At 42.6% G+C, this 17721-nt stretch overlaps 1 protein-coding gene across 2 annotated transcripts in view; it reads right to left on the bottom strand.

Annotated features, from left to right (window-relative positions):
* Window positions 1-595: 595 nt before the first annotated feature.
* The window catches only part of IWS1 (interacts with SUPT6H, CTD assembly factor 1), a 29568-nt gene continuing 12442 nt past the window's right edge, over window positions 596-17721 (bottom strand). Inside the window, exons 3-14 of one of the 2 annotated variants that reach the window (XM_077825578.1) lie at window positions 16396-17419; window positions 14827-15022; window positions 13851-13908; window positions 13141-13241; window positions 11631-11781; window positions 9777-9859; window positions 8683-8812; window positions 7320-7437; window positions 6217-6328; window positions 4720-4776; window positions 4362-4473; window positions 596-993 (exon numbers count right to left, since the gene is read on the bottom strand). In XM_077825578.1, coding sequence (XP_077681704.1) covers window positions 862-993; window positions 4362-4473; window positions 4720-4776; window positions 6217-6328; window positions 7320-7437; window positions 8683-8812; window positions 9777-9859; window positions 11631-11781; window positions 13141-13241; window positions 13851-13908; window positions 14827-15022; window positions 16396-17419 — 2274 coding nt within the window. In that variant the 3' untranslated portion in view covers window positions 596-861. The other variant, XM_077825579.1, reaches the window with a different exon arrangement.

Genomic DNA, 17721 nt, shown 5'->3' with positions numbered 1-17721 from the left:
CTAGTTTTTTTGCAGCAAAGAAGAAATAGCAGCATAATCATCTAAGGGTTTTATGGGCCATTTAGTAAAGAAAATATTGAGCACACTTGCTCTCCTAAAGATTCACCCTTATACCTCAGGTTTTAAGACCACAAAAGTAACCGAACTAAGGCCAATTTTCTTTTGTTAAGATGACATCGTACTTCACTGCTCATCACTGCAGCCATTTGCTCTGTATCATTCACCCTTAAAGATTTTGCCTTTATCTTTTATTAGTGATGACTAGCGATTTTTAAATGCTGTGCAATCTTAGGTCAACCAATCATTTTAGTCACTGGCAGTTTCAGCTCTACAAAGCCCCAAATTTTTAGACCTGCACACAAGTCTCATCTTCTTGGGGTCTAAACCATGTGATGAAAAATTACTAGGGGGAGACAGCTACAGCTCTCCAAAGGCAGAGTAGGTAATTAAACTAAACTAAAGGAAAAAATGGAAGAGCAAGATGGTATGAACAGAATTCACAATTACTAAGTGAATGCTTGTTCCTAGGTATTTACTGCCTTGGCCTGGATGTCCCCTCACCCCACCCCTTTGACCAATCAACAGACACCCCCCAAAAAACAGACGGATATTTTATTGTCTAAAGTGGGCAGCAGTACACAAGTATTTGATCTGTACAAAGGACACAACAGAACAAATTTAAATACAGTCAGGAGGAAAAAGTTCCAGGATTCACAATCCTCAGACAACATTTTATATCAGAAGCTGAACAAACAATTTAAAGATACACTAAAAAAACAATTTGTTAAAAAATTTCAAGGTCTCCAAAGAGTCTGTGGGTGCAGATCTCTCAGCAGAGATCACGGAGTATTCTGTGAAGGGTCACAATGGCATCTTATTGCCTTCAATACTGATTTTCACTGCGTGGGCTGATCTGCTTTTTTTCCTGATATCTGTGAACTTCCGCATCTGTTTGTCCAGTCGACTTACCCCTTTCTTAGAGGTGCCTTGGTACTAAAAAAATAATTTAAAAACTTAGTGATCACTTAAAAAAACAAGAAAACCCAGAGCTTCAAGAAAGATGAAGCATGCATTCTTAAGTCTTCCAGCACCTGTTGCCCTGTAATGAGGGGTCTGATAAAGTTCCAGAAAAATTCCAACAGGTTTTTTGGGACAGAGGAATCCCACAAGTATATGCACTGCAAACACACACAGCACATAATAAAAGCTTTCAGAATAAGGAAAGTAAAGTGGCCACTTCATTGTCCACATGCTAGCTAAATGCACAATTTAGAATAGTTCTTAAAAACTGCATTAAACAATCTAGTGCAGAGGTTCTCACAACAAAATCTTAGGTGGCCTCAGAGTGTGGCCACCAACTCTTGCTGGTGGCCGCTCTGACAATTTTTCCTAAAATACTTTATTAACTTTAGGAAAAACAAACAAATATGCACATATACATGTCCAAATCATTGTAATCTATTTATGTAGGGTTTTTTTGCAGACTCAATAATAAAAATAATGTACAGTTGTCCCTATTCCTTACTGGACCTAAACAGAATAGAAACACAAATAAGGTGCTTTGCCTGTTTTGCTTTTTTTGTTTAAGACTTTCTAGCTAGTAAGTCTGCCTTTGTGAAAAGTGATATCTGAGTATTTGTTAATATCACTTTTCACAGCAGACTTACTTATCCCCAGCAAGCTGGGGGACAAATTAAATCCTGGATGGGGAGGTAGGTAAGGAGGCAGGTGGGCCTGGATTGGGGGTGGAGGAGGCAGTGGGGGTCAGGACAATGGGGAGGTGAGTCCAGGTCTGGAGCCCCGCTGCACGAGTGGGGGCTGGAGAAGGCAGCGGGAACTTGGGGCAATGTCAGGGTGAGCCTGGGGCCAGAGCCCAAAGCCCTGTGGCTGGGAGACAGAACCTGCTGCCCACCCACCACCCCAGGGCTGAAGCCCAAGCCCCACCACCCCCAGGAAGGTGGGGAAACTCACACTGGTCACCTGGCTCCAGAAGGGGGCAGGGACCAATCCCTGCTGGCGACCCTGGGGGAGAGGCTGCTGCTTTGCCCCCCATCACCCACCACCCAGGAGACTGTGGCCGCAAGAAAAGCCCCTGGTGACCGCATTTGAGAAAAGCTGATCTAGTGCCAGAAGTACATTTCATCACAGCTTCATAAACTGCAGGTTTCCTGGTGGTGGCTGATCTGAGGACATGACCACACTTGGTGATAATTGGTGATTCTACAGATCACTGTAATAGGCACCAACAAGACTGGAGAATACTGGGAAATGTAACTGAAAAGGAGAAAAAATGCCTGAGGAAAAACTGACCACAAAGTATTACTATTACAAGCGTGCTTGCATTTCATTTCTCTATTTTGACTATTTGCAACCGTAAGGCTGGGATGCAGCAGCAGGTAAGTTATTTTGCACAAACAGACTATAAAGGCTCTGTACAACAGCAAGGCCCTTCCAGTCAATAAGCAAGATTTCCTGGAAGGGATGAGTATTCAGAATGTATCACAACACAACGTGCAGTAATAAAAAATTATGGAGACTCAGGAAAAGAAAAGGGTTTGGGAGATCTGATAGAAACATCTCTTCAGAAGCTCAGCTTTTACTCGCTGGGAATCCAAATGCTATTCAGTCCATAATCAGGTTCAGACTATTAGTAGGTTAGCAGCTCTCCAACTCCTGGATCCAGACAGACATTCTATCCACAATACAGAGAGAAAACTGATTCCCGACTGGAATTACATGCAGGGCTTCTCTGCTTTTTCATTTATTTTCTACAATAATTTTTTAAAAAGTGAAATCGGAAGCTCAAGAATGGCAGGGCTATTCCAGCATTATTTGCACTATCTTTTCTAGCCACCAATTTCTGCCTTTCCTGCTCAAAGAACTGGAATATAGAAACTAAGTTGTCAAAAGAAATTCTGGTTAATATTTACTGGTTGTTCTCTCTCCACCACAGATTCTCAGCAGAGGATCAGTCTTCGCCCAGTCCTCAGAAGATTTTTTTGCCTTATACTGTCACTTACTCCTTAAGGCCTTGCAACACAAATAACTTGGGAGGCCAAAAAGGGTTGAAGGGTTTCTTCTTTTGGATCTTGTTCACTCTACTAAAAACTCAGCCACAGAGGTTATTATGGAGTAGCAATGAGGTACTAAAGTAAGGGCTAAAAATGCTAGTTCTGTGTCATTTCCTCAGTAACTATCTGTTTAAATTAAATTGGAGGCCCTAATTAAAACATGAACATGTTTTACAATGCCACACCTGCTCATCTCAGATTACTCAAAGGTTGGTTCCTTTTTATTTAGATGCCTACCAAAGGTATTTTTGTAGGCAGGTATTTTAAATAATACCTGCCATCAGGGCATGTGGAAATTGTAATGACAGGATCATGACAGAAGTTATATGCTACATCAGATTATTTTCTGCATCAATTTGCACAATTGTAGGTCACAGTTCAGACATTACAGAGATTAAAAGAGACGAGCTTCCTATGTGCTGGTTAGTGAATTCACACTACTTCCATTGGATGTGCAGACTGCCAACTGGAGCACATGCACTGTTCATACCTCCCTTAAAAGATACCTCTAAAACTTGGGGAAGGCAGAGTGTCAGGGCTATAGGGGCATCCTGTTGCCTTCAATGCTGAATTTGATGGCCCGATGCACGTTGCTGAGTCGTTTCTGTTCAGCAAATCGTCTCTTGTGCTTTTCCAAGCGACTAATACCTTTTTTAACAGTCCCAGGCTAGAAACAACATCTCAATTAATGAAAGGAAAGAAAAAGGATGACAGCAGAATTTAATGATCTCTCCTTCCTCTTACATTTGATTTGCCATATGAAGACACTGACATCTCTATGAATTAACCTGTACAAGATAAATGGATGAACCAAGGTGGAATTCATGGGCCTCATTTAGTGGCAGAATGTTAATACTTACCAAGTGTTTGATTCCTCATAGCTCTGGGAAAACCAACAGGAAGGCCAAGATACTAAAACTTGGGAGGGGGTAAGAGGTGTTATAGTAAGAGACGTTGACTCCAAGATGGTCTAGAGCAATGGGTTTGCAGTCACAGCCTTAACCTGAATATAAATAGCTTGTTCCTCTCTGTCAGTTATTGATTTTCATTTGATGTTATATGAGATAAGGAACCGTTTAATAGGATTTAGAGAGTCCACCTATGACCAGCACTTATGGTCCCTTAGACTACAACAGATGTTTAACAGTAAAGTGGTGCACAAGGACCAATGGCACCTGAAATAATATAGCAGTGATTAAAGGATCAATTGATTCTCAGTCTTAACCACAGAGTTTCTAGATACAGAATCAGCATAAGAGACTAATTTCTTCCCTTTGCTTTGTGGCTTACCCTGGAAGATTCCATTTCTACATTCCACTTGGGTCTGACCACATAATCCTTGTTGGAGGGCATTGGAACCCTTGCACGAGCACAAAATCCAGGATCACCAGGTCTAAGAGCTCTGCGGGAACAAAAGGAAGTATATATGTTAAACAGATCACTCTCACACAGAGAGATATACAATTAATACAATGTCTTCAATCAGCTGTATTTTCTGTCACCTTTAAAAACACAAAGCAACACCACTTCAAGCATCTGCATTTCCATTACAAAAAAAACAGCTGCACTGAAGAGTCTACAGATAGTCTTGTCATCATTGCTAGGATGCTGCCCAAAAAAAAAAAAAAAAAAAAGAGAGAGAACTTACTTTTCTTCTCCTGTTAACACCTTCTCCAGGTCTCTGCGAGGGGTCTGACCACCAGAACTGTACAGACAAAGCAGAATGTTACAGCTGCAGACAAATACAGGGTTTCCTCCATAGGACAAAGACCACCTATCATATCAGCCTCTCCCCCATGTATTCAAAATATTTGAGGTTGCTCTGGAGATGTATCTATGAACTATACAATAAAATAACTCCCCCCCTCCAATTAAAATAAGATCCAACAGCTCAAACAGAACACAAACCAACCTAAAGGAGTGCTACAAGGGCAAACCCCATAACTCTTGGGCAAATTCACTCCAAATAAAAAGGGACCAAGTCTATTTAAAAAAAGTCTTCACAGATACAAAAAGTATGCAGAACAAAGGAGGAGGCCAAAACCATAAACAAGAGTAAGTCTGCAAAAACAAGTGGTGGCTTGTAACTTAGGCTGACCCAACTGCCAGATGATGGCAAAGCAAGAAGCAATTACTCAACTTCTTAGAGCCAAGATTATGAATAGCAATATTTACCAATACTAAGTCCTTCAACCATACTCTTTGGCATGCTGGCACTCAGTCTAGATCATGGAGAACAGGCATAACCAACACCACTGCTACTCTCAAGGAACCAGAGCAACCACTTGGTGAATTTCAAGAGTGCTATAGCAACACATTACAGGAATTAACCTGCATGGGATTCCTGGTTGTGATAGCAGCAACAGAACGATTATCACGTCTGTCTGAGAAAAGGAGAAGATTTTCTGGATAGATTAAAATAACAGCAACTTGACTACTGTCACACATGGGGCTTCATGCTGAGAGAACAGTCAGGAGGGCCCCAAACTTAGAAAGGAAAACCTCTGTTCATTATCCAGTGTAGAAAATCTTGCAACACATTTTAAATTGGACAAGGGTAAAGACAACAGCAATCTACTAAGGGGAAAGGATTGCTTAGAGCAGGGGTGGCCAACCTGAGCCTGAGAAGGAGTCAGAATTTACCAATGTACATTGCCAAAGAGCCACAATAATAAGTCAGCAGCCCCACATCAACCCCGCCGATCAGCACTTCCCTCTCCCTCCCTCCCCGCACCTCCCGATCAGCTGTTTTGTGGCATGCAGGAGGCTGGGGGGGAGGGGGGAGAAGGAGGAGGAGCGAGGGCATGGCAGGCTCAGGGGAGGGCATGGGAAGGGGTGGAGTGGGGGCAGGGCCTATGGCAGAGCAAGGGGTTAAGCACTGAGCACCCCCCTGCCACATTGGAAAGTTGGCACCTGTAGCTCCAGCCCTGGAGTCGGTGCGTATACAAGGAGCCACATATTAACTTCTGAAGAGCCACATGTGGCTCTGGAGCCACAGGTTGCCACCCTGGCTTAGAGGAAGCCTGCAGGTTTCCCCTAACACTTCATCTAGCAAGTTATCTGATCTACCATATTGGTCAGATTTCCTAAACAGAGTCTCAGATTCACAACATTCTTTTTGTCCATCCATATTTACAACTCCTACCTGCTCAATCGCCTTCGCTGAGGCATCTGTTCCAAATCCCTCTGCTCCCTTTCCTCCCTTGTCATTCCTTTGTAGTTTGAGGTAAGGCCAAAGATGGGTCGAGACCATTCATCTGTAAAAAGAAACATTTCAATGCAGAAACAGTATCACTGGGCACCTACGTTCTACCTGCAGGGAAGTTCAATGGGTCTAAATGCAACTTGCAACACCTTAAGGCAAGTGTTTGTGCTGCTTGTCTTTTTAACAAATAGGGTTTTAACCACTTTTAGTGTCTCATATGTGTCAGAACAAAGTGACTTCTGAAACCCAACCTATTCGATTATAAAGTGAGTTCTTGCCCATCTACAGGGCTTTGGAAAAAGTATTTAGTGTCATGAGTGTCAAGGAATTACAACGTGTCATAGCAGATGTGGTTTCAGATAATTAAGTCTAAAATTTTGTCATGGATACTTCTAGTAAAAAAGTCACAGACAGGTCCTGGGCAATAAAGAAAAATGCACAGAAACGGTGACCTGTCCCTGACTTACTAAAAATATCCATGATAAAATGGGAAGGGCCTTGGCAGCTGCGAGGTGGCTGGGAGCTGCGGGGTCCCCCCTGCCCTGCTGGCCAGAGAGGTGCGGAGTCCCCCAAGTCCTGCTGGGTGGAGAGGTGCGGAGAAGTGCGCTGCCACAGGTGGTGGGGTTGCCTCACAGCTCCTTGCCACTGCGGGAGGTGGCAGGACCATGCAGCTCCCAGCTGCCAGGGCTGAAGTCATGAAGGTCTTTGGGAGTCATGGATTCTGTGACTTCTGTGACCGCTGTGGCAAAATCTTAGCCTTAAAGATAAGGTATACCTGTTCTGCTCCATACAGACTATAACTTACAGTCCTTCAGGTTTTATAATAAAAACAAAGACTAAATGTAACACAATGTCTTGTCAGAGATTTGAACACGTAAAGCAATGTTATAGATATTAATCTACAATCATATAGATTCTCTTAGATCACCAGTTCAATTTGCTCTACATAGAAGATAAAATCAGTGTGTGGAGGAAACAGAGGTTAAACGCTAAAATGAGACCTCCATGAGCAGACATGGTGTCGTAGGGGGAGATTTACGTACTGATTAGCTTCCCTGCCATGTCCTTGTTGGGTCTTGACTCCTTGGGGTGCTTGTAGAGGTACATCACAGCTCGCCCAATTCCACTGTGCTTCAGGGTCTCTTGGCTCACACTAGGCAGCTGGAGGACAGAAAGATATTCAGTAAACCAGGAATGATCTGATCTTATTGGTGCCAGATAGTAATAAAACTAAGCCCAATAGTTAGCTATACAAAACTGAAAGCAGAGTATATATTTTGTTACTAACTTGCTATTGTCATCATAGCTATAAAAGCACTCCAGAGACCTTTTTTAATCAAACAGCAGTCTTGGAACTGCAGTCTACCTCTAAACAATTAAAGGTTGTTGTTCTTATTTCTCTCGACATTTGGCATGCTAACTTACCCTGACAATTTTTCTTACAAATATTAACTTTGTTTCTTAAATAAAGTGGTCTGAAGTTCCTAAAAGAAAATACTCTTTTGTTAAGAATCCGCGATCATATTAATCTGGCTCTGAAGCAATAGTTCGTTGATCATGACAAAAAGATCTCTCTGTGGGTTGTTTCTTTCAGTTTTATGGCCAGGGATTAGCATAATTACTTGTTTAATAGAGTAAATAAGGGAAAAATTAAAAACAGTGATCAGGATTAAAGAACTGAAGTTTCCTAGCTGCCCTCATGCCAAGCTTTGTTCAGCCAGACAACATTTATACGAGATAGGAAAAATCTCTTACAGCAAACTCAACATTTGTTTCTGAGTTTGCTCCTCCCTATGCCTCCCACTATGGTCAGTTGATAGCAGCATCCATACTGCATCTCACTACTACCTGCACATGCCATTTCCTGAAATGTATATTCTGGGTTAAAAGTTCATAAAGGCTCATCAGTAAGACTGCAAATCTGTCACGGAGGTCAGGGAAGTGCAACAGCCCGTGCAGCTTGCCTGAGCTGTCAGGCAGCCCCCTGGCCAGCAGCACCAACTGCTGCTAGGGCAGTCTCAGGCTACCACGCCTGCGCACCCACCCCCCTGTAGCAGCAGCAGTAGTTTGGGTGGGGGGGTCTCAGGACTGGGGCGTGGAGGGGAGTGAGGGCTTGGGGTGGGTAGGGAGCCTGCCAGCCCCCTTCCCTCTCTCCTTCCTCCCCCACTGCAGCGGGGGTCCTGGGCCACCCTTGCCCCAGAACACCCAAGTTTTAGTCAGGGGTATATAGTACAAGTCATGGACAGGTCACGGACCATGAACTTTTCTGTACTGCCCATGACCTGTCCATGACTTTTACTAAAAATACTCATGACTAAAACGTAGCCTTACTCATCACTAACGAACAGATTCAACATGCAGGGTGCAAGTCAGTCGAAGGCAAACAGCTAGGCACCAGCTTCTAACCTCTTGCAGGATCTTCAAGAGCTCCTCACGTATCTTTAGTGCTGGTAGACTCCGATCTGGAAGAGGGGAAAGCCACTCTTTGATGGCCGACATCACACCACTGTCAATGAAAGTTTCCTTAAGATCCTGTCTGGAAAGTTTAGAATAAAGGAAGGTCAGAGTTTCAGGAACAGCTATGTCCTACTTCAGAGAACTGCTGAATGCAAGCTCTAAAAAACACCTACTCCTCTTGCTGCACAGACACATCCACTTACAAGACTTGGGCCTTGCTCCTGGTTTCTCCACAACAGAGATTACTCTTTAGTGGCTCCCAAATACAGGGAAAGTGACCCCTTCAACCTCCTCTTACTCCAAAACTTATGACATAAGCCAGTGGTTCTCAACCAGGGGTCCAGGGCCCACTGGGAAAGCCTCGAGCTAGGTTTCAGGGGGTCTGCCAAGCAAGGCTGGCATTAGACTTGCTGGGGCCCAGGGCAGAAAGATGAAGCCCCGCCCTGATCCCTGCCACCTGGGGCTGACACTGAAGCCTGAGCAACTAAGCTTTGCAGGGTCCCGTGGCATGTGGTCCCTGGCAACTGCCCTAATTGCTACTGCCTAACGCTGGCCCTGGCTTTTATATGGAGAAAAACAGCTGTTGTGGCACAGTGGGCCATGGAGTTTTTATAGTATATTGGGGGGCCCTAAGAAAGAAAAAGGTTGAGAACCCCTGACATAAGCTACAAAACTAAAGGAAATACTTGTTCCAAACAGCAACTGAGATCTATAAAACTACTCAAACCATTGAAAGAAATCAAAGCTATCAAGCATCTCAGCAAAGATTAAATAGGGGAAAGCCAGGCAGCCATTACTTCACAGCACGTGGTTTCTATACATTGTATCCTCAGCATGGCAACACATTTTAAATCATTTCAAGATAAGGGATTTTTTTTTTTAAATTATCTTTCTGAAAAGCCACTTAACTCCAGCACATTGTAGCTAGAACAGAAAGGAATCTGGTTTTTTTAGCACACACTCAGCATCACCAGAGAGTTAATATATGTAGCCTTCCCAATATTCCACAGGAGAGTAAGTAATGGGGAGAATCAAACACTTACTTTTTAAGGTGCATAACTACAGTTGGTAGCAAAGTTAACTTTTTTAGTGCTGGTTTCTTCTGTGTATTCAGCTGTCTATCTTCCTGTGGGAAGTTCATGAAGAGAGAATTTCAAAGTAAGTCATTCAAAAGAAGAGTACAGTAGCAATAAACCCCAACTCTTCAGACATTCATAGCAAAATGATTTGCCTTTTCTTGCAGTAACATGGCTATCTGGGAAACGATATTAACCCTTGAAGGAGGACAATTCACTAATTGAGATGTACCCAAACCCCAGTTGTGGAGTAACTCTTGACTTCATGTGGCCCTAAAACCTGCTTTAAAGAAAGATTTCTCTAAGGAGTCTCAAACTTAGGTAGTCAACGTTTTCCTTAAAAGATGGTAAATATGAAAGGGGAAATTCCCAGAAAAATGGATCACTTTTTCTGCTTCAGTTCCATTGTAATTCCAGAACCTAATTTAGAGTTTTGTAACAAGTTCTGCACATTATACATGGGTAGCCAATCTCTAGAGCTATTTAATAAAAGACACAAAACGTCCTACTCAAATAATACATTAGTTATATAAAATGTAAGTATAAAGGCAACAAAAAACATAAGACAACACACATGTGTTCTATGTAAAGAGCTAATTTAACCTAGAAGTTTTGGGCAAAGCACAACACATTACATTACTAAATTTACCACCACCCAGACACATGCTTGGGTACTTCAGAAAACCAACAGAAAGATGTGGTCCCAGTTCCAAAGGGCTTATTATCAAAGGCTTTGATCCTAAAAAGATTTGTGCCAAGGGCCTGACTTCACACATGCAAAGAAATCCCATTACAGTCAACAGACCTGTGCCTTGGTCACCTCTCATGTTGACTAATACAACAACTTCCTTTCCCACCTCTTACTCTCAAGACTATCCAACATGCTGGAATTGAAAATCTTTCTTCTTTCCAATGTTCCAACCTTATCACTCCATTTGAGACACTTCACTGGCATCTTATCCTTACCATCAAGGCTCTACACAGCTTTCTTCTACATTTCATTTCTCATCTTCCAGACTTTTCCCTCTCACGTCTGCACCTCCTGTTTCTTTCAGTCTCACTTTCTCAATGTGATTCACTGCCTTTTCCGCCATCTTGTAAGCCTGGAAAAGTCTCCTCCTTCTCATGTTTCAAACGACTTAATTCCTTCCCTAAAACTTCTTTGGTTACCTTTACAATCTCTACACTACATATTCTCCCTAGAGTACAACCTTACATAGATACTCAGAGCCAAAAACGGCAACAAAAATACACTAAATATGCATAATCTGCTTTCCTTGAGAAAGAATGCAGCCATCAGCTGTTCCTTTCCCATAATTCTGTTGTGTTGCCATCATCTACCATGGTGTGCTGTTATTAGCAATGCTGTAGATAATCTAAAGAAGGTTTCAACCCCAAGAAGCTTATCTAGAAGAGCAAACACACAAATGGTGCTATATATTCAAGTAATGTTATAATAAAATTAACATCGATTGAAACTTGAGAAATACATTGAGTATCCAAGGTAGCAGACATAAAAAAAACAAGTAAATACATAAAACTCTAGACATAACTGGCTTAACAAAGTTAAACAATTTTTAGTAGTTAGACCATAAGCACCAGTTTTATTCTAATTTTCAACAGCAGAAAACTTTGAAATTCAGATAAGCAAAAGGATTCTTTGATGCAATAGTAAAGTATTTGGATATTGAAACTTTCAGCTGTTCGCAGCGTACTACTACTGAACATAAGATTGTTTCTTATATTATGCTGAAAACAATTACTTTCCCAGTGAGCAGAAAGGGAATTTAACCAATATTCCTGGCACATGAGAAAACTCACCTCTGCAGCTTCATTCATTTTAACAATCATAGCACTGACTACATCATCTGCATCACTAATAAATGTCCCACCATCACGGTTTCGTCTGCGCTTGCCACTCATGCTCTTCTTTCTTTGTAGCATCATCTCAAAATCTGACATGAAGTCCATACTGAAATGCAGGAAAAGAGTTTACTGAAAGTGTGATTAGGAGCCTTCCCCTTTCTTTTCTCTATCTGCAGGTAACAGTTTTGCACACTTTTATAATGCAATCCATCCAAGGATCTCCAAGTGCTCTACAAACACTGAACAAGCCTCATTACATCCTTGTGAGGTAGACAATATCCATACCACATAGTGTGAAAAACTGGCAGAGAAAGAGGCTAAGTGATTTCCATGGTCTCACAGAAATCTTTGTGAAAACTGTATTAGCTTTCTTCTTCTGAAATACAGTTTTCCACTAAGCTTATGCATATTTCTCTCTCTCAAACTCCCAAGGAAAGGAGATATTATAAAAATTGTACTGTATTCTATGGGTTTGGTGTGGTTACATTTAGCAGGGTTTCTCACAGGATGGGTAAACAAAGATTGTGAGTGATAAGCGATCCAACATCGACAAAATCTACAGTAAGAACCTTATGATTGTTGAAACAACCAAAGAACATACACGTACAAAGTCCAGAGTTCAAATCTGCTAAGATTACAAGTGAAAGTAGGAATATTAACCTAGTCCTCACCACAAATTTTTGTCAGCCTTCTCAAGACACTACACAGCTATATTGGCCACTTTTGAACAGGAGATGCCATTTTTGAACAGAATGTAAATGGTATAGAACTGGATTCCTGTGAATTGTGGAAAGGCTACATTGGAGAGAGGTGTGTAGTCGATCCTTATCCTATGCACTGGTTTATAGTCAGGAAATAAATCCCATTTTGCTCACCTGCCCATAGCAGCAGTATGAAACTGACAAGGATCCATTTCACTCTGCTGTACTTGTAGGGGAAAGGCTCTATGCTGAAGCAGCTGCAACACAGATGTGGTGCTCTGATACTAGAGGAGAAATATGCAAAAGCATAGGAAGGAAGAGGAAACATACTGATTGTATCTCCTTCAACACCTCATCACCTGAACTAGTAGAATATCACACCTATGCCTCCAATGTTCCTACATGTAGAACTTCACCAGTGGGCCATCAAAAACTGAGAATGAACTGATTAGATGTCAGTTTCACTCAGCTTCTGATGGGGAACTATCCTCGTCAGGAACAGCACATGTGATTTGCTATGGGCTCAGAAGTCACTGACAAAAGCAGGTTAGAAAAGGAAAAGAAAGAGGAGCTGATTTGGTGGCCTAGTGGCAAAACATGTTACTTGAATGAGGTCCCTGGCCTTTCTAAGCCAGCAGGCAGCCCATTCAGCCTCTGAGGATCCCTGTCACATGAAATCACATGCTGGATGGTGGGAAGGGGGATATATAGTTGTCTGAAAGAAAATAAAATTAACCCATTGCCATGTCTACACATGGACTTACTGTTTCCCTCTTTTGATGTTGTCATCAGAGTCTGAATCATCTGCTGTCTCTTTCATCTCTGCCTCGGCTTTCTCTTCTTCCAAATCCTCCTGGTTAAAACCCTGGTGGTAAAGTCAGTGCAAGTCAATGTGGGGAGTTATTTTTGTATATTTACTCACATCTTCTCAATTTACACAATACATGCACTCTCTTTTTACTGTTCTCTTCTTCATGCTAGTCTCTAAACCCAGGCCAACGCTTTTCTCATCTACAACAAGGATTCTTACACAGACAGTACTCTCCAAACAGCAAGGGCTGACAAGACCACCTAATTCAGGAACTGCCTCAATGAATCTGAGACAGACTCAGGGCTTGTCTACACATGAAAGTTATTCTGGAATAAGGTACAGTCTGAATTTAAAGTGGAATAACTGCTCTGGATTAACACAACATACAGACAAGCTTCTAAAACAATGGGTAGCTATAATGCTGGCCAATGCTGTCTCATTGTTTCCTTGTGCTCCCCATTGGTCTATCTGTATCCACCTGATGACCTGGCTTATACTTAAGATTGTAAACTGCTTCAGGCAAGGACTGTCTTTTTGTTCTATTTATACAGCAACTAGCACAATGGGGTCCTGGTCCATGACTGGGGCTCCTAGGCTCCTAAAATATAAATTAATAATAATAAAACTGAACCAGATCCATTGTCCAGGGGTTTACATACTTACTGTAAATTCCTCCTCCTCTTCATCACCAGATTCACCAAATATATCTGCAATCAGGTTCCTGCAAAAGTAATAGTAATATGCTTATATTCTCCATTTCTAACAGATAACCCAAGAATAATATGACAATGACTAGAACAAAGCTTGCTGGGCAACTACTAATGTAATTGTCGGAATATCAGAAACCTATAAAAAAACCTAACGTGATCTTCCTGTGGACATTCATACTGTTATTGGGACTCATCCCTTTTTATTTGAGGCAAACCCCACTGTTCATTAACCTATAACAGGGGCAGGCAAACTTTTTGGCCTGAGGGCCGCCTCAGGTTTCCAAAATTGTATGGAGGGCCAGTTAGGGGAGGCTGTGCCTCCCCCAAACAGCCAAGCATGGCCCAGCCCCCTATCCGACCCCCCCCACTTCTCGCCCCCTGATGGCCCCCTGGGACTCCAGCTCCATCCAACCCCCCCGTTCCCTGACAGCCCCCCGGGGACCCCTGCCCTATCCACCCCCCCTGCTGTCGGTCCCCTGACCGCCCCCGGACCTCCCGCCCCTAACTGCCCCCCAACACCCAATCCAACCCCCCCTCTCCTTCCTGACTGCCCCTCCGGGGCCCCTGCCCCCATTCAACCCCCACCCTCTGACTGCCCCGAGCCCTATCCACGCCCCTGACCACCCCCCAAACTCCCCTGCCCCCTTACTGCGCTGCCTGGAGCACCGGTGGCTGGCAGCGCCACTGCACCAGGACAGGCAGCTGCGCTGTGCAGCACAGAGCACCGGGTCAGGCCGGGCTCTGCAGCCCCACCGCCCAGAGCATTGTGCCGGCGGCAGGCGAGGTGAGGCTGAGGGGGGACAATAGGGGAGGGGCCGGGGGCTAGCCTCCTGGGCCAGGAGCTTAGGGCCGGGCAGGACGATCCTGCAGGCCGTAGTTTGCCCACCTCTGCCCTATAGGAATTCACATTTAGAAAGAAACTTACTTACTCTTGTTCATTTCCTGATTCACTATCACTCCCAAAAAGATCCTTCTCTTCTTTTTTCTTTCCAGCGCTGTCCTTGTTCTCCTCCTCTTCTTCACTATCTGATGCTACAGCATTCTTTTTTCTTTTATCAGATTTCTCTGATGCATCGCTATCAGAGTCTTCCACATCTGAGATGATGCGTCCTTTCTTTGCAGCTTCTAACACACAGGAACATATTACAGGACACATAGTGACTAAGTTGGCTCAGTGACAAGTGGTCCTCCCAGCTAGCTACCTTGTGGCAAGAAAAACTACTAGACAAGGGAGAGAAATGGAAACTTCCCAATTCTTCTTTGACAGCACTCTTTTTTTTGGTGGCATCCCTAACCATGTCATCACTGATACTAATTTTTAAAACATAAGCTTCACTAAAAAGTATTTATACACTCCTGCATGTCTTCTCTAAAGGGAGGTTGTCATCTTCAAATCTAGCGAATTCAATAAATAAAGTGATTTTAGATGCTACACTTAACCTAGAGCCCTCCTGACAATTTTTGTAGTTTTACCATCATTTTCCTATTTTCAAAATTTTGTTTTTCTCTCTCCCGTTGTGTGAAAAACCCACACAGAGAGGAGGAAACTGTCTATACAAGGATAACAGTGAAAGTGACTTTATTCAAAGTGCTGTCAAATGCATGGAGTGAACACATTGCAAAAAAACCCAAAAAACTTTTCTCTAATCTCTTATAGTTCCAGTAAAGCTGTGTTACTTGTAAATTAGAAATAAAAATTAAGAGAACAGTACAATTTTTAGCAAACGTTCCTTTTGAGTACAGTTATCTAAAAACTGCTTGGTGGAGTTTCATATTTATTATCTCTCATTTAATCCTACGTGAAAGCTACTTAATTTTCAAGGAAAAAATTTTCTTTCTGCAAGTCTTGAACACTCAGTTTGGAGTCTAGAAGTCAAGTTAGATTCTCTCTTGCTCATGTAACACCAACAATAAAAATTCTGTAAGAAGGTGCTGTTTTTACAAAGCCACTTTTCAGGGTAGAATCACTCTTGAAGAAAGTGTATGAAAAAAATATCAGCTGGCATACTGTTTAGTGGTTCATAGATTAGCAGGCTACATACATCAAGAAAAGGAGTTGCTGCCCCCAGCAACTGCTCCTACATAGAACAGGGTTTCCAGAGAGATCAATCTGAAGACAGGGCGCTGTCAACCCCAGGCAGTTAGCTACATTGAATTCCTATGTGAAAAATGGACACTGAAAATAAATATTCAAAAGACTTCTGAGTAAGTTCACACCTAACAATATAGGCTGAACATCTATTTTATCTGGGGATCTCAAGCAATATAGTTAATAAAGAGGTGGGAAAAGAAAATACGCTAGAATGAACTTTTCCAGCAAACGGTTTGGAAGCATTTAGTGTATACCTTCCCTCTCCAAGATATGTAGCCACAACTTATGAGTTATTAGTTTAAATTATTATTTAAACCAAAATTTGATCCTTGGAGAAAGAGCTAGTTATCCATTACCCAACTGTTGCTCATATAGTTGTGATGGAAGTAAGTTAGTATTTCCTTACGTGTTTTCTCCTCATCCTCGCTGTCAGAAAAGACTGCTGCTTTCCTCTTGACTCCCTTGTCCTCATCTCTCTCCTCATCTTCATCGCTGTCTGTTATTTTCCGTCTCTTAGGACCTTCCCCCTCACTGTCAGATGCATGAAATCCTTCTCCTGCCTGCTCGCTATCTGAACGCCGAGAGTCATTCTGCATTGCCTCTTTCCCATTCCCGTCACTGTCATCAGACTCTATTTTTTGTTTGCGCCTGGGAACATCTTCAATCTCAGAGTCACTTGCAGGATGTTTCTGAGGCTCTTCGTTCTCAGAGTCACTAGCATGAACTTTTTGGGGCTCCTCATTTTCAGAGTCGCTGGCTGCATGTGTCGGGGGCTCCTCATTTTCGGAATCACTGGCTGCATGTTTCGGGGGCTCCTCATTTTCGGAATCGCTGGCTGCATGTTTCGGGGGCTCCTCATTTTCGGAATCACTGGCTGCATGTTTCGGGGGCTCCTCATTTTCGGAATCACTGGCTGCATGTTTCGGGGGCTCCTCATTTTCAGAATCGCTAGCCGCATGTTTTGAGAGCTCCTCATTTTCAGAGTCACTAGCTGTATGTTTCAAGGGCTCCTCATTTTCAGAGTCACTAGCTGTATGTTTTGGGGGTTCCTCATTTTCAGAGTCACTAGCATGACCTTTTTGATGATCCTCATTTTCTGACTCACTATTCAGATTCTTATGGGGATCCTCATTTTCAGAATCGCTATTGTGAATTTTTTGAGGTTCTTCATTTTCAGAGTCACTTGCATGGTGATTTAAGGCATCCTCATTTTCAGAGTCACTTATATGATGAATTGGATGGTCCTCAATATCAGAATCACTGTCTTTGTCCCCATGAGTCCCTTCATTTTCTGAATCACTGGCATTGTGATTTGGAGGGTCCTCATTTTCAGAATCACTATCTTTTTGCCTTGGGGTGTCTTCATTTTCAGAGTCTGTCATGTGATGGCCTCTAGTTTCGCCATCATCTTCCCCATCACTTTGTTCATTCTGGAAAAGAAAAACAATCCCAGACAATTGTAAGTTAAGAAGCACAGTAACACAAAGAATAACCTTCCATTTGCTTAAGTGTGGCAACCTAAAAATATTTTAAACACAGAAATAAACAGACTATTATACCATAGCGCTCCTCCATCAAATGAGTCAAAGTGATGAAAACATTAAAAGAAGATCCGCATGAGAATTCTGTCCACTTTATTGTCCAATAATCTATGTAAGCCAAGATTTACAAAAATAGTGACTTTGAATACCAAGCCTGAGACACTTTAAGGGGCCTGATTGTCAAAGGATGC

Source organism: Eretmochelys imbricata, chromosome 9, assembly GCF_965152235.1.
Source record: "Eretmochelys imbricata isolate rEreImb1 chromosome 9, rEreImb1.hap1, whole genome shotgun sequence".
Taxonomy (NCBI): Eukaryota; Metazoa; Chordata; order Testudines; family Cheloniidae; genus Eretmochelys; species Eretmochelys imbricata.
The sequence above is the reverse complement of the archived record's forward strand: the minus strand, read 5'-3'. Positions and strand labels throughout refer to the sequence as shown.